The sequence below is a fragment of the Pyxicephalus adspersus genome, chromosome 3 (assembly GCF_032062135.1).
Source record: "Pyxicephalus adspersus chromosome 3, UCB_Pads_2.0, whole genome shotgun sequence".
NCBI lineage: Eukaryota > Metazoa > Chordata > Amphibia > Anura > Pyxicephalidae > Pyxicephalus > Pyxicephalus adspersus.
The window spans coordinates 18,891,926-18,914,939 of record NC_092860.1 but is presented as its reverse complement, the minus strand read 5'-3'; the positions used below and the strand labels follow the sequence as shown (position 1 = coordinate 18,914,939).

General features: G+C 36.8%; 2 protein-coding genes across 2 annotated transcripts in view; both read right to left on the bottom strand.

The window, feature by feature from the left end:
- The window catches only part of LOC140325753 (protein-glutamine gamma-glutamyltransferase E-like), a gene marked incomplete in the record, with an annotated part of 19,632 nt that extends 10,447 nt beyond the window's left edge, over window positions 1-9,185 (bottom strand). Inside the window, 3 exon segments of the mRNA XM_072403765.1 lie at window positions 1,428-1,670; window positions 2,794-2,967; window positions 9,107-9,185. Coding sequence (XP_072259866.1) covers window positions 1,428-1,670; window positions 2,794-2,967; window positions 9,107-9,113 — 424 coding nt within the window.
- A 7,923-nt stretch (window positions 9,186-17,108) lies between these two features.
- Window positions 17,109-23,014, bottom strand: part of LOC140325390 (protein-glutamine gamma-glutamyltransferase E-like) — a 70,919-nt gene continuing 65,013 nt past the window's right edge. The window contains exons 12-14 of the mRNA XM_072403214.1: window positions 20,883-21,040; window positions 19,045-19,178; window positions 17,109-17,508 (exon numbers count right to left, since the gene is read on the bottom strand). Of these exons, the coding sequence (XP_072259315.1) occupies window positions 17,361-17,508; window positions 19,045-19,178; window positions 20,883-21,040 (440 nt within the window). The 3' untranslated portion in view covers window positions 17,109-17,360. The remainder of the gene's footprint in view (window positions 17,509-19,044; window positions 19,179-20,882; window positions 21,041-23,014) is intronic.

The following is a 23,014-nucleotide window of genomic DNA, read 5'->3' as shown; positions in this document are numbered from 1 at the left end:
GGGCTGTTGATAATGCTTGTAACGCACCTGTCCACACCTAGCCCAACCTACTGGTTCCTGGATAAGTAGCTTTATCTCTGCTCCTGCTGAAACCTCCCACTGTAGACTGCAGTATATGGGAGAGAAGAGTGTGAGATACAAATGATAGATTGTAACTAGATACAATATAACTGGATTTGGTTCTGGTTCACATTGTCATACAGAAATCTTTTACTTTTAAAAATATAAATGACATTGTACTATATTTACAATTTATTTACTTTATTTTACTAATTTACTTTATAATTATATCTGTTCCAAGTTGTTATTTGTTTGTATATTTTCAAAGCATTAAGATTAGAATTGGTTTAACACATAGGATTGCTATTTAAAACAGTGTAGAATGTATAGTTTTGCCTAGCCTTTATGATAAATCATGATAAAAAGGAAAAAAGGTAGGTTGTTACGGCAACAAAGTTGTTTGAAGTGCAAGCGTTTGTTTAATTTAACTTAGTGCATAGCAATGTGGATCTCAAACCCGACTCGTTTTGCTCTAAAGACCTTCTTTAGAACTGTGCAGAAATATTAATAATAAACAGTAAAGATGTTACATTAGGATAATCAAATCATGGCTCATAATGCCACATAGCTTATGTATTTACATATTCAAATGGAATTTCAAGGTGACATAAAATATACTCCACAATGATGGATTTAAATTATGTTAATAAAGAAAAGATTTGTGGTAAATTATGTATTAAAGTTGCACTTACTTGCTGGATACATTATCAGTATCTTTGTTATCCTCAGTATTCTGTGTTATCCTCACCTAGCTGTGTAACAGCTTTACTTTTTTTTATTTTTTTTTATTTTATATTATAAAAATCACATACAATCTGGCATCTTTGATGACTTTCCCTAACATTACATTTACTTGAAATTTTGTAAAGCCTTTTGATAATGTCAGGGGTTCGGGGGGCACCTAATTTAGGGCAAATGAAAACCATTGCTCTAGTGAGTTAATTTACTAAATGAGTAAAGACTGAATGCTCACTAGTAAATGGAGGCTAGTGGTGAATGTTTTACTTTGAATGCTTAATCATGTAGAGGGATCATATAGAAGTAATAAATGATTACATGCTTGATTACAATGCATACAGCTTCACCTCACTGCCAAAAACATGTTACTTTATTAAACCCACCTGGTAGGTGTAGGAGAGATAAACCATTTAACAGAAATGTATATATCTCTTGGGGGATTGGTGGGATTTATCTAGTTGATTTTCTGGTTCCTACTTTCCCTGTATTTTATATTATGATAATGTGACATACTTCCACATACCATTATTAGGCAGACTGCCACTGGACTCTGAAATTACACCAGCATTAGTTGCCTGGATAATAGAAAATAAACTAAAATATTGTATAATTATTATTCAATGACTTACCTGTAGCCCATGGGTTGAATAATAATATGAAATCATGCAGCCTTGAATGGATCTTTTTATTTTTGGTGTAGCTGTGGAGACCTATTTTGTAAAGACCAATTGGTGCATCTGCTGGACTCATGATGATGACATTCACATCAGCGGAGGAGCTTGAGTCTGTGGTGGCTGTCCAGTAAGTGTACCTGGCTGAGCTGGAGAGCTTAAATTTTGTTAACGTATGATCAGCCTCCTGAGGGTCTGGACCTGTAAATAGAGAAATGGCACATACATAAATATTGCTGAGTACAGAAAAAAATACATTTCAAAAAAACAAAGTAGGTTAATATGGAAAATCTCGTTTAGTAAAATTGTTGTATCCAGGCTGACTATTCTCTTTGGTAGGCTAATACTAACAAACACAGAGATGGAATTTGCCAGAAATTTGTCAATCACATTGTAAAACACAATGCATTGGCAGCCCATCATGTACATGTACTCTGGGACAGAAAACTTTAATACATAAATTAGAAAAGTGTGCATTATTTCCCAGTTTGGTAGTTACCATTAGCAATTACCATTACCATTTGCCTTGTGACTGTTTAAACTCGTAATATTAGTCTATTTCTTTAAAAAAAAATACAAGATATTCCAAAAGCCTAACCACTTCATCAAAGTAGTAGAACTTCCAAAAAAGTAAAATGTATTGAAATAGTCATTGTGTTAGGCAAAAATGAGTGATCGGATTTGGATGAATATTACCCCTATATCGAGTAACTTTAAAGAAACAAGATCTGTTTGCATGAGTGCATATCCCACGGAAGGAATTGACAGTTTATTTGGTAGTAGAAGGTACTTAGGGACAGAGCCAGATTTGTAATGTTTTACTCCTTTAGGCCAGCTAGCTTAGGTTTGAGGGGCGAGTGTGAGAAGGTGGCAATGATGATATTACAAGGTGATAAAAGGTCACTGGTGGGTGCCATGAAGGTTGTTGGCAAAACAACCTTATGCTAAGCACTTTTATGTATTATAATGATAATATTACAGCAACAGTAGCAAAAAAGGGGCCTTGCCACCCTTGGCCACGGTCTAGGTTATCTTGTGAGAAATCCAGCCCTGCTTGGGGAAGCATGGGAGTATAAGAAATAAAAAGCCAAGAGAAATCACTGGAAGAAGCAGGTCTAATGGATGGTTGGCCAAGGGAGCAAAGGCCTTTACGTAAGTTGTAACAGAAATGAAGTAAATGTACACAGATAATTTGGCAGAAGTCAGAAAGAGTTGTCTGGTCATTATGCTATAAAGTGCTACCAAGGTTGAAGAAGTATCTGATGTCTATACCAAGTAAATTATGAAAAACACATCAGTATATCTTTACGTCAACCAACTGTACCTGTACCAACATAGAATTCCACCTGCTCTCCTTTTAGAATGGGTCTATTAAAATGAAGTGTTATCCTGAATTCCTGTCCTCTCCTCAGTACCATCTTGCTACTGTTGTAGTATTCAGTCCTATGTTCATGCATGTTTTCCACTTCCTCCATGCTGAAGTTCTTTAGCTTCAGGGCTGTAGTCAGATTGAATTGAGACAAAACAAAGCTTATTCCAGGCTTCAACCATGCAATATCCAGAACATAAAGAAATGTCATCCATAAACATGTTTTTAGTGGATAGGTTAGTAGAGACATTTGTTCCTCTTTCTGACATTTTGCCATGAAAGGACTTATTTATAGACATTTAAGTGTGTATAAATCATACTGATAAACTTTTCCCATTTGCCAACTTTTGTTGTAATATGCCCTTAACCTTCCTAGCGGTAACCCCGAGTGTGACTCAAGGTAAAAAAGAAGTTGCTAAAAGCGGTAACCCTCTGGGTCACACATGGGGTAGGTAATCCTATGGGAGGTAATAGTAAATACTGCCTTACCTGATCCGTCTTCTTCTCTCTTCCTCCGGCCGGATTCTGCATCTGATGAGTCATCGGGGAGTTCCGGGGCGTGTGTACATTGCCGGCGGGGCGGGAAATTCAAAATCCACTTGTATTGCATTCAATACAAAATACCTCTATTAAATGCAATACATTGAATTTATATGTGTAAAATCAGTACATTGTTTTCATAAACATTCGTTTACAGTTTATATATTAGTATGAGTATATTATGTATTTTTAAAAACAAATTAAAAAAAAAATATTTTTTAAATATATAGATTTTTTAATTATTCAATTTTTTATTTTTACATGATTTTGTGTTTCACGCTTTATCATACTCATACTATTATTTTATACTGTAAAATACATTTTCATGAAAAACAATGTACCGCTTTTAGACATATAAAACCCGAAAGAAATGAACCGCTAGGGAGGTTAAAGTGTTTTGTTGTATATGTTCATGTAAAAATCCAGTGAACTGATATCTTCTGTTTTCCCTGCTTTTGATGCACCCTCATCAGTTCCTAGAACTTCTCCCTTCTATATTATATGCAGCTTTCTTTTATTGTGATAGTGCCATTTTGGCATTCAAGGGTTAGGACTTGGTCCTTCACAGGGGAGTGATGGTTTGTTGCATGTTGCTACATAGGTGGTACCTGTGAAATTAGGTGAAAGCCAATCACTGTCCTGATGCAATTTTGGTGCCTTTTTGGGCTGGTAGTTTTTAGGTGTTTACATTGTTGGAGAGTTGAGAATTGACGGAATCCCCCATAGCCAAGGTAAGAGTTTGGGGTTAGGGGCCCTAAAGGTCCCTGAAGACTGGCTAGGTTGAGTCTTGAAACTATTTCTCTAAAGACAGGATTCCGCAGGAGTGCTATATTTTGGACTGGGACTTAAGGGGAAAGTTGACTCTGCTTTCAAGATATTGTGCCTGATTTATTGAAATTCCCCAAGGCTGGAGAGAATATACTTTCATCAGTGAAGCTAGGTTAGCCAGCAAACCTGGAATGGATCTGGTACAGGATTCAAAACATTTGCTAGCACATAGCAAATGACTTTAAAGAAATCCATTCCAGGTTTGCTGGATCACTCAGCTTTGCTGATGAAAGTATATCCTCTCTGCCTTGGAGAGCTTTAATAAATCAGGCACACTTTCCAGCCTTTAAATCTGTATGCAAATTCAGTTGTGTTTGGGACTTAATATTACTGCAACCAAGTGGACATGTTAAGACTGGCTAATGTTGTGAGTAACAGTTCACTGAGGTCTCTTCCTGGATGGCATTATGATTAATTTAATTATATTTATTTATATATATATATATATATATATATATATAAGATATTTTCCTCGTGACACATACACTTTTAAATATCATCTCTTTGTGAAAGTCAGGATAATTGTTTTTATATTAAATGATTAATAAAATTAATTATACTATATTTGCATTTACAAAATCTTTTTGCTGGGATGGGTAAATATTTCAACATTATACTTTTTGATTTTCTATGATAAATAAGTCTAGGTAATTTTGTATGATATACATCTGGTTTTGTAAATAAAATATAGAAAATACTAATAAAATATATTGATTGCTGATTTAATTTAGTTACACAATTTTAGAAACTATAAACAACACACTAAACCAGCCTTTCTCAATGTTTTTACTCCTGAGGAAAATATGTTTGGGTTTCAGGGAACCCCTGCTAGAACCTATTTATCAGGGTCAGTGGGGAAAAAACATTTAACACTGGTAGCCGGTGGAAAGATTTCCCCTTACAGTTGTGGTTAGAAAGCCATCCTTATTGATAACTTAAAAGATCATTATTGTTATGCAGCTGACCCTTCTTTATGGCCTTGGACCCAGAATGATGCCGGAATCATCTAATATGAGGTCACCTAACCACAATACAAGGAACCCCTACCAACCTCTAGAGAAACCTTGGGTTTGGGAGTTACTGAACTAAACAATACACAAACTGTGTCCTGCTCTTGTGTGCTCCTGGTCCTCCATCAGTCATTTTCCAGATGGCTTTCTTTGTGCACAGAAGTCCTGGGGGCAACCATGTGATGGTGCAACCAGCGCTGAGCAGGGGCTTACTATAAATGAAGAGTGCAGAGTTAGATTGTGGGATTGGCATCTGGAGAGCACTGACTGGACCAGGGCTTTATACAACAAAAACATCCCCATTAATACAATTTTTAATATTTTTATTTTTACTGTGATAAGGATAATAATGTACATGTAGTCCCCTGGTTACATACGAGATAGGGACTGATTTGTTCTTAAGTTGAATTTGTATGTAAGTTGGAACAGGTACAATATTTTAATAAATGCAATTAGGACAGATGTTTGTCTCAACATATTATTAGGCAGCATATTGTTTGTTACTGTATAAAATCCGCACTGTGAGTAAATCGCAAACAAAGCAAAAAAAAACATTTTATAGAGCCTAGACATTCATTAACTTCTGGAGCAAGCTGTGCTTTGATATGCAAAAAGAAACAACTGCAGAGTTTATCTTGGTCATTAAAGAGTTACAAGATTTCTTCTCACTTCCTGTCTCAGAAGCCAGATGTGATGGCATGAAAAAATTATAGAAAATCGAATGTTGATAGAATAAGCCAGGAGAAAAAAAAACTTTTTGGAAAAAACCTAGGAAATATGTTTGTACTATTCCCAAGTCCAATCCATCAAATACAAGGGTGCCTGTTCATACTATGATCAGTAAGACTTGAAAACCTAACTTTTGGTGAAGTATGGTTTTTACCCTCCCAAAACATTATATTGTTTTATCTTCAATCCCTCCATCCTGTTTTTCTGCACTGGTGAAAACTCTTCTCCACATTTCTAGTTCTGCCATCAAAAGGACAGGAAAAGGTGACAATTTCTCGAATAGGATCTCAGACATCAATACATTTCTTTCCCATACTGGAGCTGTATTTGGATTTAGCCAATGCATGTACTGTATTGTTTCTTGAAATCAGACCACTGCTTAGTGTTTTATGAATGGTTTGTGCACCCAGAAGAGGACTGGCAGCCTTTGGTTTGGGATGCTCACACCAACAATGCCCACTTTTATTGTAGTGAGGGCTACAGAAAGTGTAAGATTCAAAATGTGCAAGCAGACACAGTTAAAAGTCTGTATTAATATGTATGTAGTCGGCATTAAGCACATTAGATTTACAACAGGTCAAAGAGAGATCACAGTTTGCCTGGTTTGAACACATATTGCAATATGCAAACCAAAAGATCATGTATTTAGGTTGCTAGACCTATATAAGGATGAATAGCAGTGTTCAAATTAAGAATTTTTACTTTCATCATGAGGTCACAACCCTATAGCAGCTGATGTGTTATCTAAGTATACAGATATACGTTTTTTAGATTTGAGCACAGATATATATCTCTTTCTATACCATGACACATGTGTCATGGTGCCGTAATAGTGGGTACAATCTTTTTACAGCACCACCTTCCTTTGCAGCTTTTAGCATCTGGTTACTCATAGCCAGACATTGTGATTGCATAGCTGAACAGTTACTAACTCTATTCATTCATGCAGTCCTGGGAATCCTCCTGTGTGTGATCCCCAGGCACCAGAGGTTAAATGGGGACAAGTCTCCCCATTTAAAACCTCTCGTGCTCTCTGATTGGCTGAGGAAAGGAAAATCCTTTTCTCAGCCATTTAGAGAGCACTGGAGGTTTTGAATGGGGAGACTTGTCCCCATTTAACCTCTAGTGCCGGGCATCACACACTGAGCTGATCATCACAGCCCATGGGACTTTTTTTTATCTTTTAGAATTTTTTTTTAAAGGAAAATACGATCTTGAATTTACACTGGCCGTTCTCGCTTACAATTTAGTTTAAAATCTCAATCGCTCATCCCTACTAACTGCAGATCTTTCTTTGTTCAAGATATCAGTAGTGTAGTATCTTAATTCAGGGCCACCAACTTCGCATAACTTTGTCCCTAAGCTCAGCCCTCCCATGTATTTGCTGTAATAACATGTACAGACAACTTTAAAGTTATACTATACTATACTTGTTAAGCCCTATTGTTTTTAATAGAAAACCCCAGTATAATACACTTGTATAAATTACATGTACTGTTTAGTTTCTAGCATTTTTTGTATGCCACTGACTGTACTCCACAATGGATTCATTTATTGAACTGTTGAACTTTTGTAGTTTACTTAGAGATTTAAAATGCATTAGTTGCTTTATTTACCTAGATTCTGTCTCCATTAAGATTTGCTGTGTAGACAATGATATACACAATAAACACAAAATTTAAAAAAGGTTTCAATAAAAACAAGTGAGAAATGAATGTTAAAAAAGTATAGGCATAACATTGCATAATTTTACATGTAATGAAGTGAAATAAAAGGACAAGAATATGTAGATAATCTTGGGTACTACTTATATGAATAAACTGTAATTTTGCCAAAGTTGACTTTGCAGCAAAATTACTGATTTTAATGTCAATTTATTTTGATAAAAATTTGCCTCAGATTTTGCACTGACAACTTCTTAGGCAAATCTTGTGGCACAAGAATGGCCTTATGGATAGTGAATCGGAACTTTTCTTATCCTTTGGAAGCCATTTCAGTATCAATTGTACCAATGAAAGCAACTGAAATACACCTTGGCATTTCCCCAAAATTCCAGAAATTTAATAAAAATATTCAGTTTTATGCAGCAACCCAAATAAAATTTCCAATTTTGCTCATAACTATTTGCTAGTCAAATATTTTATTTACGTTTTTACATTCTTTGACTCTACTAAAAGTTCTGATGGTGAAATCCGATTGGTTGGTAAAGGCAGAAAGACTTCCATAATAAATAATACTATTATGAGCCTCAACTAAGGGTTTAATCCTACAATTTACATGTACATTTTGTTTTAACATCCAAAGAAGACAACAACTCAACAGTTTTTCAGAACTATAGCCAAGGAAGTTTTTCATAGGGTAGATCCCATACTCCCCCATAACTAGATGTCCTGCTTCATTAGAGCAATGAACCAAGGGCTCCACTAAAACTGGAAGATATTGATAGGTAAATATACCTTACCAGATGTAATAAACTGTCAGGTGGCACTCTATGACATAGTAATACAGCAGCAGAAACATAATTTTCTGCAATGCACTTGAATAGACCACCACAACCTTGTCAAGTATGATAAATGAATGTTCTAGTGCATGTGACCCCAGTATGGCATCTTCAGTGAGCCCAGTGGTCACAATGTGTATGTGTGTCCTAAAGGAAGCCTCCTGCACACAATATTTAGCACCTGGCCACGAGTACCCTTGGCAGGGTGGCTACAGTGGGGCTCCATAGACACTTGCAAAATATTGTAGCCAGTTGAAACCAGGAAAAGACAAATCCCCCAGTAGGACATGAAAAAAACACAGACAGGAGAGAGGTCCTAACCATTACCCATGCAATGCAAAACTAAAAAAAAAACAATTGGTTCAACACTAACCACAAATTTTTGTAAATAAAATCCAGGTAAAAATGTTAAACAAATCTAAAAAAGTGCTGACGTGTGTTCAGCATTAGGTTTTTCGGTGCTTTTGTTACACCAAACAACTTTGATCTACATGGAGCACACACCCTTCAATCTAGAAGGGAGTAATGTGTATTAACCTGGAATTATAGCATATAATCATAGTTACTTTAACAGACAGTCTCAAATAGGTATTCTGTGTAAGCAGCTTGTCACTGTCTAGATTGGCTCCTAAACTACCTAAAACATTTATTCTTTACTCACCTGCCATGATGATGTGCTCTTTTGCTGATATATATGCTGATAGATTGACTCCAAGCTAAGGATCAACTACATATATTCATCCAGGCAGTGTAGAAATATACAGTCAGTAGCTAAACACACACAATTAGATACAGAACAAGTGACAACTTTAGGAGGAGCCCAGCTGACTTTACCAAACCAGCACAGGCAACTGGTATTTGCACTGACACCTTGAGAGTTCTTTAGATAATTATCCTTTGTATAATTATTACCTGTTCTGCAGGTTTAATGGGTGGAATGGCATATTCCAGGAAGAAAGAGCTTAGTTTCTGAATCAGGTACAAAGGATTTCCAAGGTGAGGATCTTCAGCTACAGGTGACACCAGCCTTGTGTTTTAAGTTTTGAGATATCCAGGACTATATTGAATATAAATGCTCATGGGTCAACAGGGATAATGGAGCAGAACCCAACAACAAGAAAACCTGTAAAAATGTTCTTGAACTTACTCTATTTAAATCATTTCTGGACATCTAGAAAAGTTTAGAGAAGTTAAGAGAACTGTAGGTAGTTCAGGAGATAAGCCAAAGTCTCTTTATAGTTCAGGAAACCAACTTTCCTTTTTCCTGTTAATGGGTACTCAGTAGAGCCAAGGAATAGTTAGCAGATCAAAGATTGCAACATACGTATAGCCTATTCAGTTATTAACTAAAATAATCAAAAGGAGCAAAGGGGTTTTTTATTCAGGTGTGGGTAGGACAACATGATTGGCGGGATTTATTAAAGCTCTCCAGGGCTAGAGAAGACAGACTATCATGGACACTGTTATCACTAGACTATCATCCAGCAAACCTGGAATAGATTAATTTTTCATTTGGCCAATGCTTTCAATCCTTGATCAGATCCTTTCCAGGTTTAGTGGATCATCCAGGATCTTCCCTGGTCTTGAAGAGCATCATTAAATCAGGCCCAATGTCTTCATTTGGCCATGGTTAGCTACACGGAATGCAATAATAACGTACATTATTCACTAGATAACTAGCTTCCAATCACAAAAACCATAAGGTTAGCACACTCCAACATTTTAGAACCTGTCACCTTGTTGATGAGCTTTGTTGATGGTTGAAGGTTGTTTCTATCCATTCTGAGCGTTCTGGTGATGTCTAGATAGCAAAACTGGTTTCAATTGCCTAAACATTGACATAGGTATTAATATAGGTAGTAATATAATATTATTAATGTTGGCCATTCATTTGGCAATTTTCAACCACAAATGTTTTCTGGTTTCATGTGACATAATTATGAAATTAATTATGAACATAATTTTCAAATGTCATAGTTTGAAAAGGTTTAGGGTGGTTTTTAGAGTTTGTATTGCCCGGTCTTGGTTTTTTGTTTCAGGTGCAATCCTTTCCATTTGAGAAGAGTTTTACAAACTTTTGAGATCATTCAAAATTCCATTACAGGTTCATTGACCTCCTACTAACCTGCATTTGATCTTCTAAGCTTCAACCAGATTTAAGCTGCTTTTGCTTTCACATTGGCTTCCATTGGGAAAGAAGCAGTCCTGATGTGACCTGGGCCCTTAGTCACATTTTCCACCTGAGTGACTCCACAGAGGACTGATAGGCTTGTGAAATGGGAGAACAAGTTTAGTCAAAAATAATAAAGGCTTAAAATACTTGTTTCAATTAATAAATCTGAATTGGTATAATATTGTACAAACAAACAAATGTATACACTAGTCCTAATCGTGGTCACTCAATGTCGGTTCTTCCTATAATATGAAATCATGAAGCTTCATATGGAGAAAAACAACCTGATTTAGGTTTCCAAGAAATATTTCTATTTCCTCAATAGTGTGCAGTAAGAATAAATTCAGAGCTTCCATTTCCCTAAAACTCCATAAAAATTGTAAGGTTTCTAGTGATTTAAATGTGTTGGGAGCAAGGGAAAGCTGAACTCCAGACAGCTATAAAGACAAATTATTGTAACTCCAGACAACTATAAAAGACACAAATTAATGTAGGTATTCATTAGTATATCATAAATTATTTTTTTATGCAAGCTATGTAAGTTTCTTAATTGGACCAAGTGCCAGTATCTTGCTGTTCTTGTACAGAATAACTCAGATTATGGGAGGGAGAAACAGCAGAAGAAGGCAATTAGCTGTGCTGCAGTATGAGGAGCATGCTAATAGGAAACAAGAGCAGAGTAACAGATGAACTCATCAGTCTGCTGCTTTTCCTTTCTCTGTCCATTCACAGCCTGAAGATGGACTTGTTAGAGCAGTTTTATTCTGCTCTTGTTTGTGGACCTGATCTTTGTCACAAAATGAACTAAAATTGATTTGTTTTTTACAAAGAACACCAAATAAAGTAACCTAAACCAGTGATTGCCAACTCTGGTGGTCCGTGGCTCTGACCGGTGCGCCCCTAAGCGGGGTCAGGAGAAGGACCTCGCTGGAAGGGTGTACCGGCCAAAGCCGTGGAACATGTCTACCATACGGATTGCAGGCTCAGGGTGGTGGGTGGGTTGTGTCTCTGTACACAAAACGCCCACTCTTCCATCACAGGCTCAGACCTGCGATAGGTGAGTGGGCAGGTTCTGGCATCATGACATCAAGTTTCTTCCCCTTTGAGTGACACACGGCTCCCCACGCAAGTTCAGACTGGAGTCTGTGATGTTAGTGGTCCATGACAACCAAAAGGTTGCCGACCACTAAGCTAAACTACTGTAAATATATCTACAAACCTACAAAAGGAAAGGGTGAATCTTTTCAAGACTTTCTTATTCCAAGAACTTTTTATTTAAGTAGCAAAATTGGTATTGATGTGGTGAAATCAATATGCCAAAATAACTCCAATTGCCTCTACAGTAGTGTGTAATAGGATTAAAAGACATCAGAGTGACAGCCATGGGTGCAATAAAAGAGTTTATATTGCCTAATAAATATGGTGTATGCATGTTTTTTTCTCCCTGTGCATTTCATTTTTAAATTGTGGCGCCTGGATGGCTTTTGTTCTCTATAGCAGTACTTTATTCGTCACACACATTAATAAGAAAAAAGCAAATTGATGTAGGTCAGAAATTGGTCAATCTCCAGATTGTAGGTTATGCAGTACATCCTGCATCCTAACCACTTCTCCCTTTCTTGCTTTTCAAGTTCAATAAAACCCCTAGATTACAAAGACTGACTGAGCCTGTGTGTTTGTATCCCACCTTTAGAGAGGGAACCCAAAGGAAGTCAACCACTCATACAGGGGGCACTACATAAGTAATTCAAATTTCTTTAAAACATAGCTTGTAAATTACTCTTTTTGGTAATCTGGGAACCCCCCTATTGCTTGCCTGTGTGTAACAGTATTCCCAAACACACCCACCTCATCACCAGGGAAGCTCAGACCTCACCCTCCCCCATTCACCCCATAACTGCCTCCAACCCAACCCCCCCCCCCACTTTACCGTTTTAAAAATAAACACCTGTAACCTTCTCTAGACTATGTATTTTAAACACATTTCAATAACAATTTGTAATATAACTTAAAACTGCGGTAAACTTTTATTAAAATAAAATGCCTCAACATTTTGCAAAACATCATACAAACAATACATCCACTCCTTGTAAACAACGACATAGCTATTTTACTAATCCACCAAAAAGGCTGCATGTCCTGGAAGGCAAGATTGGCAAATAAATCAAATTCTCTATTCCGAGCTAGCACACCACACCAAAATGTTTCCCCCACCACCAAAATTACCAATCAGGACCCTTGCCCTCCAAGACCCCAACCTCCCTGCTTAACCACCCCACTACCCCTCCAGCACACCCTATCTTGAGGGATGGGTGGGCGAGAAACTTTTTTACTTTCCATACTGTTCCAGATAATTCTTGCCCCTTACCTTTTATCCCTTTCCTTCCTACCTACTACATCCCTACCTTTTGACCCCACCAATCTCTCACCGACTCCTCCTTCCACTTATCCCTTGCCCCCTTTCTGTTCCCTCTTCCCACCTTGTTATGTAGGCCCAATGCTTATCTTTGCTTTTTGCTGTGGGCCTCCCTGTCTTCCTGCTGGCTCCAAATACTAGTTTCAAAATACCAGCACTTCTGTTTGTTTCCTGCATTTATTTAAAGAATGCCACTTTTCCACATGGTTGCCACTTTCTATTTACCATATTTATAATGAACTGATCAGCGTGAATCTGTGGAGTTCACCAGTTTGATAGATAACAGTGGTGTTCGTTCAAACATCCGGTTCGCCTATGGAACAGATGACTATTTTAGAAAGTAATGGTTGCAGCTGCAATGAAAGTCAATGTACATTCCACTACTTCTAAAATATTGGTAGTGTCTGGAACCAGTGATTTCAGTTGCTGAACAGTGCCTCCATTGAAATCTGTGCAGTGTTTGATAAATTACTACAGTACCTCTGTTTTCCACTTTTAGAAGCCTAAACACCCAAGAACTCAATGTTTTCCCTTTTATCATAATATGATATTATTAAACTGGCAAGAGAGTTTTTAAAACATAGAAAAACAAAAAATTAGAGAACTTTTTCCTATTTTTCATTAACTCCACCAGAGATATTAGTACTCTCCCTTGGCCATGCCTTTTATGCCCAAAAATACATCACCTTTGTTTAGGCTTGATCTAAGTTCAATGTGTAGTTTCTGTAAAATGCTGACCCAAGGACAGCACAGGCACATGAAACCTTCTGCTTGAGCAGTTCTTGGTTGTGATCACAAATGTCTGAAAGAAATCATCCCCTGCTACAGCCACAGGTTTTTGACCTAATTCAAAATTACAATTTTGCAGGGGAGAAGAGACCAAATACATGCATCCTCCACCTGTACCAACAAAATCATCTCAGTTTAGGTAAAGTCAATAGACCAGAGTTAAAACACAGTTGCAAGCCCTCGTAATAATAAACAGTTTGTAACATTGCCCCACCTACCCAAAAAAAGCTAACAGCACCATAAAAGAATGATGTCATATTTTTATTAGACTAATAACTATTTGAGCACGCTTTGATGGTTAACACCGAACACTAATCAGTACCCTTAGTGTTATTATACAAATGTGTTAAAACATATTTCAGAAAATTTTCCTAAGATTGTTTGATGTGCAACTTTATGTATTTTTTTTTAACTTTAGTTGCTTTTTATTGCTCTTTTTACTTGTTTGATTTCCTTTTTATGATTGTGTTGATTTTAAAGCTTGTGTAATCCTTGAAACATTTTTTAAACCACTAAATAATAACATTGAAAAAGTGCTATAAAAAGACGACTGAAAACCAAATAACATGACAGAGTAATGTGTCATCCTAGACACACCTGCTATGACAGTTCAGGAACAAAAACGTGTTTAGGAGTTACCGTATACATATGTTGGTATGTTTACTATGTGTGCTTGTGTCTATGTATGTATCTGTGTGTGTTAAAAATAATTTAAACAAGTTGATGGGCCATCACATCTTCCAGAGACCATCTAAAACCAAATAATTATGTTGGGTAAATTTACCATTTTAGTCAAATACCTCTATGAAGGCATGTAGAAATAATAATACCAAAACATATCTCTTAATTATTTTATTTATTGCTTTTTTTACTGTAGGAAAAATGTTCCATTTTACAGACATTTTTCTTGCCACTTACAATGCTAAATTAGTCAAAAGAGAGAAATCCAAAAAATATTGCACCCATTATCTTCCAAAGATTTTTTATTGGTAGATTATACAATCTAATTTTTGGAATTGAGAGGATGTTTTACACAGTAGTTACAAGTAAAATATAACTTTTTTTACATTAAATTTTCTTTTTTTTTATCTTTTTGGGTATCAAAAGTGAACATAAAAGTGAACAAGTACTTGTTTAGTAATTCTCTGCTTTACTGCTCAGTACAATGATTTTTGCTGTGTGACTCTTGATAGCAAGAGCTACAGACAGTGACCACAAGATGCAAACAACTAATTGTAGTGTGTAGGGTAGGCCCATGCATACACATGTGGGTTTGTGCTGCACTTGGGCTCCAGTGGCCCCTCCACATACTTCCTCACCAGCTTCCTCTTTCACACTGGAAAATGCATCAAAGGAAATACAGAATTCAAGAGTTGAAACATAACTTCTATATTCTGTTGAGGAAAACTGTCATTAGAGAAACATGGAGGCTGCCATTGTTGATCTCTGTTTTAGGGCTGAATGCCTGCCATCACGTTGACGCATTATTCCAATACATTAGGGTTTCATTTCACTAGAAAAAGGCTGTTTACTAAGCCAAGTATATATTTATATATTTACTCTGGCAAAGGGAAAAAAACTTTTTTTTACCAAAAGGAACAGTCTCTTCTCTTTTAATATATCAACCCTGAGCTGGAACAATTTTTAAAGTCAGATGGACTCAGCTATCTAAATATTAGCATTCTCAAGCACCATGCCCTATGTTAAGTGAGCATTTTTAACATTTCAAATTAAAATAATTCTGAGGACGCTCTGGCATTATTTTATATTAAATATACAAGTAAAACCTTTATAGTACAAGAACATTGGTTCTGGTTTAGCATCAAAAAGGACAATATAACCAAAGCATTTTTTTTAACAAAAGATACTTGGGGTTACTGTTTTATCTACCATTACAAGTATCAAATGGCTATCAAATAAAAAAGGACCGGGGTGGCAAAGTCAATACAGATTTTTTTTTCGAGGTCTTTTGTAGTGCTGTACTCAGTTAATGTGTCCTGCACGGGCAATAGAACAAACGCACTTTAATGTCTGTTTCCCAGTAGCACTTAACCTTTTATTTATTTAAGGCTCTATTCAGTTGCCAAAAACAGGAGAAATTCTCCATGGAATCTAGATGTCCCTGAAGACATATCTTAGACCAATAACTCTATTGACTCTTCCTATGTTACTGTTCTGGTACTTGGTGAATAATCCACCATTATCACACGGGTGCAAGTCACATTTCTTCATTCTTAGAAGTATTGGGTATTATGTTTTAGTATGACTGGAGCTTTAGAAGTAAAGGAAAGCTGAGCACCAGCACCAATATAAAAGAGATGCTCTAGCATTGACATAATTGTAATGGGAGCACTGTAGTACCTACATAAATGTACCGGAAGAGTCCAAAGTCATAGTTGTGGGGTACCTAGTACAAAACTGTGAAAAAGCTTTTGAAGATGGTATATTATATAGAAGGTATTAATAAATATGGTCAAACCATTTCATGGAAACATTCTTTCCTCTTCTATAGAGTGTAAAGAGATATTGCTTCAAAAGAACTAAGAACTTTTTGGACATCACTGAATTTGAACTAGGCCTTTCTTATCTTGTAGATCATCTGCTACACATTGCTCCCACTGTGTTCAGAAATCTAGCAGCCTACAGTAGGGTCACAGTCATCTCCCCACCAACCATGGGCTACAAACAGGGAACCCACTATACCAGACTACCGGACCAATCGAATGGGGACACTGGCACCAATATATTGGTGCACTATAGCACTGGCACCATTTTTGAGGGTAGTATAGCAATAGCACTAATGTACTGGGGATACGGTTGTAATGGCACCAAAGAGTTGGGGGCTATAGCACTGCCACCAATGTATTGGGGCATTGTAGTACTTGTACAAATGGTGGCACTATAGCACAGACATCTAAATAACAAGTGCACTGACTTTGCTTTTTGACAATGTATCTTTTTGTTCCAATACTGTATGGTAATAAGTAAATCAAGTTAACGCACTCTTCATTTATGTGCATTTATAAGTGTAATAGTTTAATAATAAAGATAACAGAAATTCAAATGACAGCAAGTTCTGTATGGATTTGTCAATTTAAATCTCTTAATTAAATATAGTAAGCAAATAACGCCCAGCCATTTTTAATATTGTTAACTTTTGCTGCCCGATTTCCTTATTGGGAAAGTTCCCACTTCCAGCCTTTAAAACAGTCGTCAAACAAAACAGGAATTGTAGGGAAATCTTTCTAACATAAGACCTAGACAACATGTTTTAACACTATTTTATTATATACAAAAAATTGGCTGGAGTTACAAACTTTTGGAGCACAGCTCATATTTGTGATGTAAGTCACCTATTAACAGAAGTACCTTCTGCTATAATATTTAAATTTTTAGGCTCCAGTAATAAATAAAAGGTTTAAAGTTCAACAGTTTACTAAATAAATAGTGCATATGACATGATTAGAAGTTGATACGGGTTGGTTAACAGTTTACGTTATAAACAGTGCATATAAGATGATTAAATATATTGCTTGGTTACCAGGACTCCACATTCAACAACTTGTATCCTTTAATTGAGAAATATCTACATTTGAAATTGGCTATGAGCTGTCTTATTCCAGGCCTGTATGGAGTTAGCTCCACCTTGAACTTTATTTTTTCTCTTGGCTTCAGGAAAGGAACTCTGTAACAGGAAAAAAACAATTACCAGTCAGGATATTAACACCAATCCTGAGAACTCTTTAGAAGCCAACACTTCTAGCAGTGTCAGATTTCTGGACTCTATTCTTCATGCCATTTCATGATAGAATCATGGCATGTAGGCGCACCAAGTGCAGCTGAATATCAGAAATACAACACTTTTGTTGGGTTCTAAAGTTACTATGACAGTATTTCGATGAAGCATGAGAGATTTTTATTTACTTCACTTAGACAGGGACAGTGTGTATATACTGTTTGACCTAATTATCAGCTACCAGATGGACAGTTAACCTTTCCATTGAAAAAACGTGTGGGCATTCTAACAAATGAAAAAAATCACAATAAGGTATCCAAACAGGCAAGAAAAATTATAAAAGTTCTGATGGATAAAATCTAACAGAAAAGAGTCAGGCAACTTAATACAGCAACATTGAAAAAGTAGGGAACATGATGAAAACTTTTATATAAAAGATTGGGAAAAAGGTTCAGGAGGGCAATATTTTGAATATGGAGCTAAGATCATGAACAACTGGACATGACCCCAAGAGGTATTAAGCCTGTCAACAGTACATTTAAACATGTATTGATCTATAATAAAAAAAAGTTAAAAAAAGACAAACCTTTTCCCCCTACTAAATAAAACATATTATATTGGACAGTCTTTTTTTTTATTTTGCCCTTCTATGTTTATATACATTAGATCACATAAAATGTTCTCAGGTGGAGATTTAACCGCCATTGAAACACTTTCTTAAAAGCAAGCCCAGCATCCTCTGTAACAGAAGTATCCAATATTATAGATTGCTTGTAATTAAATACTTAGGTTATTACTGGAATTATGATTAGGGATGAGCGAGAATGCCTCTGACATTCTCGCAAAAATTTCTTCGAACTTCCGATGGGTCCGCAAAATTTTGGCTAACCGATTTCACGGACCCATCAGAAGATTGAGGAAATCATTACAGGAGCATTCTCGAGTACGGATTCCCGGGCACTAGCAGTTAAATGAGGGCTTGCAGGAGGCAGGAGGATTCTCACGGCTGCAATGCAGCCGCGGTACTTCTCCTGTTAGTGTGAGTCCCGTGGCTGTGCTCATCAATGAATACAGCCATGGGAATAATCACAGGATGACTCCCACGGCTGCATTATTCATGATGAGCAAAGCCGTGGGACCCTTTGTTCTTGGATAGGGAATCTCTATCCAAGAACACATACTACAGGGCTGCAAAAGCAATCGGGGGAGTGGAGCTGTCAGCTCCGTTCCCCTGATTTCTCTTGCAAGTCCCAAAAAATTTGATCTAGAATGACCCGAATTTACACAGGTCATTCTCACTTACAAGTTCGGCAAGTGAGAACGGCCCGATTCACTGCGAGATCGAATTTTAAAATTTCGCTTGCTCATCCCTAATTATGATACCCAACAAAGTTATATATACTTTTTAAACATTGTTAAAAGTCAAAGTACAATACAGAAAGGTCTAGCTTTAGAATGTACTTACAGATGTTTATTAATACTTACACTGCTATAAGTTGCCTGTCGATCAGACCGCTGCCTTCCACCACCAGGGTGCAGTCAGTAATTGCAATTTGAAGTGGATTGGTAAACCGGATCTCCAGAGACATTGTCTTGTGCAGCAGAGCATTAGATAGAGGCTGGTTAAAAATGAAAAGACACCGGCCAGTCAATAAAGGTGGCCTCCTACATTTACAGATAACTAGCATTAAAAACATCATATTATACTAGCACTAAATAAACAAAAATATATGAGACTTGTGAAAGATTAATCCATCCATAGTTCTCTGGGCATTTTTTAAATGTTTAATTCATTAGAATTCAAAGCCTATTTTATGCCACAGATACAGAAAATGGAGTTGATTTATTAAAGAAATAAAGGCTGTTCTCAAGCAAAGTGAATTACCCCACATTATCACCATTTCCCATTTGCTTAGTAAATAAGTTCAAGCTCTGATGACTTCTACCATAAATCACATTGGTAAGTGAAAAATTAAAATACCCATTAAGTGATATTATTTTGCAATAACAACATTTTTATAGTCATTACAAATCATAATGGGTCTGATTTATTAAAACTCTCCAAGGCTGAAGAGAATACACTTTCATCGGTGAAGCTGAGAGATCCAGAAAACCTTGAATGGATTTCTTAGAATCATTTGGTATTTGTTAGCAAATGTATTGAATCCTGGACCAAATCTATTCCAAGTTTACTGGATCACCCAAGTTCACTGATGAAAGTGTATCCTCTCCAGTCTGGGGGAGCTTTAATAAATCAGGGCCATTGTTTAGAGATAAAGATCTATAAAGAGATAAAACAAGATTTGAGAATTCAGTTGGCATAATACTGGAATTTCTAAGATAGGCATTGGTTGCAATGGGTTACTACATTTTTTTCCTACAGTCCTTGTCTGCACTTTTTAATTAAAAAGGATGCACGGTTGTGTGACATTAGGTGCTTCAATACATGACTGGCCTCAGGTAACCTATTACTACAATTCTCTGATGACATTTCCATTTCCTGATGTAATCATTGACAGTTATTCTTGTGCTGACCTACCACATCTTAGATAGCGTTGTAGAACTAGGAATGCCTAATTGTTTAGTTCTTTAGCATGAGGCATATTTTATATCAAAGATATTCATGAACCAAAATCAGAGGTGAAAATTTTAGTGTCTCAGAGAATGAATAATGTAAAAGTAAAGGTTCACTTTTTGCTGAGTGAATGGTTTCTGTGTGCAGCTCTAATCCTGGTGTTGAACCCATAGTGAAGATAATCCTCTCTATTGACATTGTACAGTAACTGATGAAAACATAGCATTTCAATTTCAATTATTGCTTTACATAATTTCATTATTCATCATTACTGCATATCTTACTTCCTAAACAAGAATAACCACATACCTGTGGAAGGGTGTGAACAAATGATCAGGATTAATTGTTTTCTTAAAATTATTTTTCCTGTATTTATGATTACCACGTTCAGGAGGTTACCACGTTCACCAACAAATCTACATAACTAAATATTAGCTAATGTGTGCTTTTTACTGATAATAAGCCTTTCCATTCAAGGGAAGAACACAAACATTTGACTGTTCCTCGTTTTTTTTAACTTACAGACCTTAATAAACATGATTATTGAAATTTCAGAAGTGTTAATAATTCACTAAACCCTTTCCAACACACCTTTCCCACACTTAAGTATAAGGAAAAACATCAGAAGGTACCTGAAAATCTTAGGGCCCCAACGCTTTTTTGTGTCCCTAAAGTTGTGTGACCTACATATACAGATCCTATATAAAGCCCTGTTCCCTATAGTGTGCCTCTTATATATTTGGTATACCTTAATAACAATTGGTGGGTTCTCCAGCACAAGATTCTTAGTGACAACCATCTTCTCTCCAAAAGGCAATTCACAAAGGGCGACCACTTGAATCATGTTTCCTTCATTAAGACTTCTGCTGTAATGTGAGTAGGGTATCTGCAGGGAAATATGTGCATCTAGAAACAAAATGTAGGTAATAAGAGCTGGCTCTAAATAATAATAATGCAAAACATAAATAAACATACATACTCATAGTGTGTGCCTATATTAAATACAGAACTCCTTTAGGTTGTGTCATTATTAAGGGGCAATATTTGATCACCAGAATTTAATATAGGTTATTTTGATATCTCAAAAGTAGATGTCTATAGCAGGGGTTCCCCCATCTGATAGGTGGACTGCGGCTCTGGCCAGTGCACCCCCCAGAGGAGTCAGGAGAAGGACTCCGCTTGGGAGGACGCTCAGGCCAGAGCCGCGGACCATGTCCTCCATACGGATCACAGGCTCACGGGAGTGGGCGGAGTGTCTCTGGACACAACCCACCCACTCTCCCAGGGTAGGCTCAGACATCTGGCGGTTCTGGCATCATAATGTCACAATGGGGGAAGTTTCTTCCGCTTTGAGTGACATACAGCTCTTCATTTAATCCAGAGCCCATGCATTTAGTGGTCCATGAGCTCTAAAAGGTTGGGGACCACTGGTCTACAGAGTATTCTAGATCCTTAGCCCGAGGAAGATGACACAGAAATCAAACTTTTGGCCATCGTGGGAAATGACATGTGATACTAAAACCCAGTACCCCAAGAACACCATACATACATTAAAGCTTCACTGTGGTTATAGCGGCAGCCTTGGGATTTTTTTATCATCAGCAGGAGCAGGACATAATAATTTGGTTCAGAATTGAATTGAAAAATGAATGGCAATGAGCACAGGGCAAATTTGAAGAAAAACCTGCTTCAGTTTGCAACAGTTTTGAAACAGGGATTACGTTTCATCTGCTAGCAGAACAATGACCCTAAACATACTAAAACTACCATGGAGTGCTTTAAAAGCAAAGTCAATGTCTTAGAATGGCCCAGTCAAAGCTGTAACATGACTTGAAGATTGCTGTATGCCAGCACAACCCATACAACTTGGATGAGTTGCTGCAATTTTGCCTTGGGGAATGGGCTAAAACTCAAGTAGGTAGAGGTGCTAAGCTAATAGAAACCTACATATGAACACATACGTACACTCACGATTTTGTTGTTTTAAATACTTTTTGTGGTACCATAAAAATTATTTTGCACTATCAAAGTGGTTGACATGTTGTGTAACTGTGCTGCTACCCCCCCCCCCCCCCCCCAAATAACCGTTTTTATTCCAGGTTGCATTGAGAAAAACAGGAGAAACACAAAGGGGATGATTCTTCTATTTGCAAGGAGTGTCTCTATATCTTTTTTTTGGGGAACCTAAATTGAAAAATGTTCAATGGAATTACATGGAAAAGTATTCACATTCACCTTTATCAGCTTGCCTAAATATGCCTAGATTTAGTTAAATATTCAGATTAAACATTTGATGATGAAAATTCACTCAAAGTAAACTATGCACATTCCTCCATCTACATATACAATATGAATGCAACCTCTAAATAGAGACCTTCAGCACATTTTAAAGCTACCCGGAAAAAAAAAATAATTAAACCTAACTAAACTTTTTCAGCTACCCAGTCATTTTGGTTGCATACATGCTGAAATGCATATGGATGCCACAATGCTGCATCAGGGAACCTTTGGTAAGTTTGCTCCCTAAATTAAATATCTGAATTCCAAGCTACGAACAACACAGGACCAGAGAGCAGGCTTCCCTGGAGACAGTCCCTTTATGGAGCCAACAACATATGAAGAGCCCAGAGGTGCCCTGACGTGGTAGTGTGGCTTCCACTTGCAAAATTAATGCAACTAAAACCACTGTTTTATTAGCTGAAATGGATTTGCTAGGTTTTTTTTCCAAAGTGTATCCCCTGTTTAGATTCTGCACTGTATCAAGTATGGCATTTAATCTTATGTATGTGTAGGGGTCTGCCTTTTTCTATCTTCTTGCTAAGTTGTAATTTTGTAAATAGCAAATAAAGTTGTTGAAGTTTTCCTGCCCCTGATAGTGGC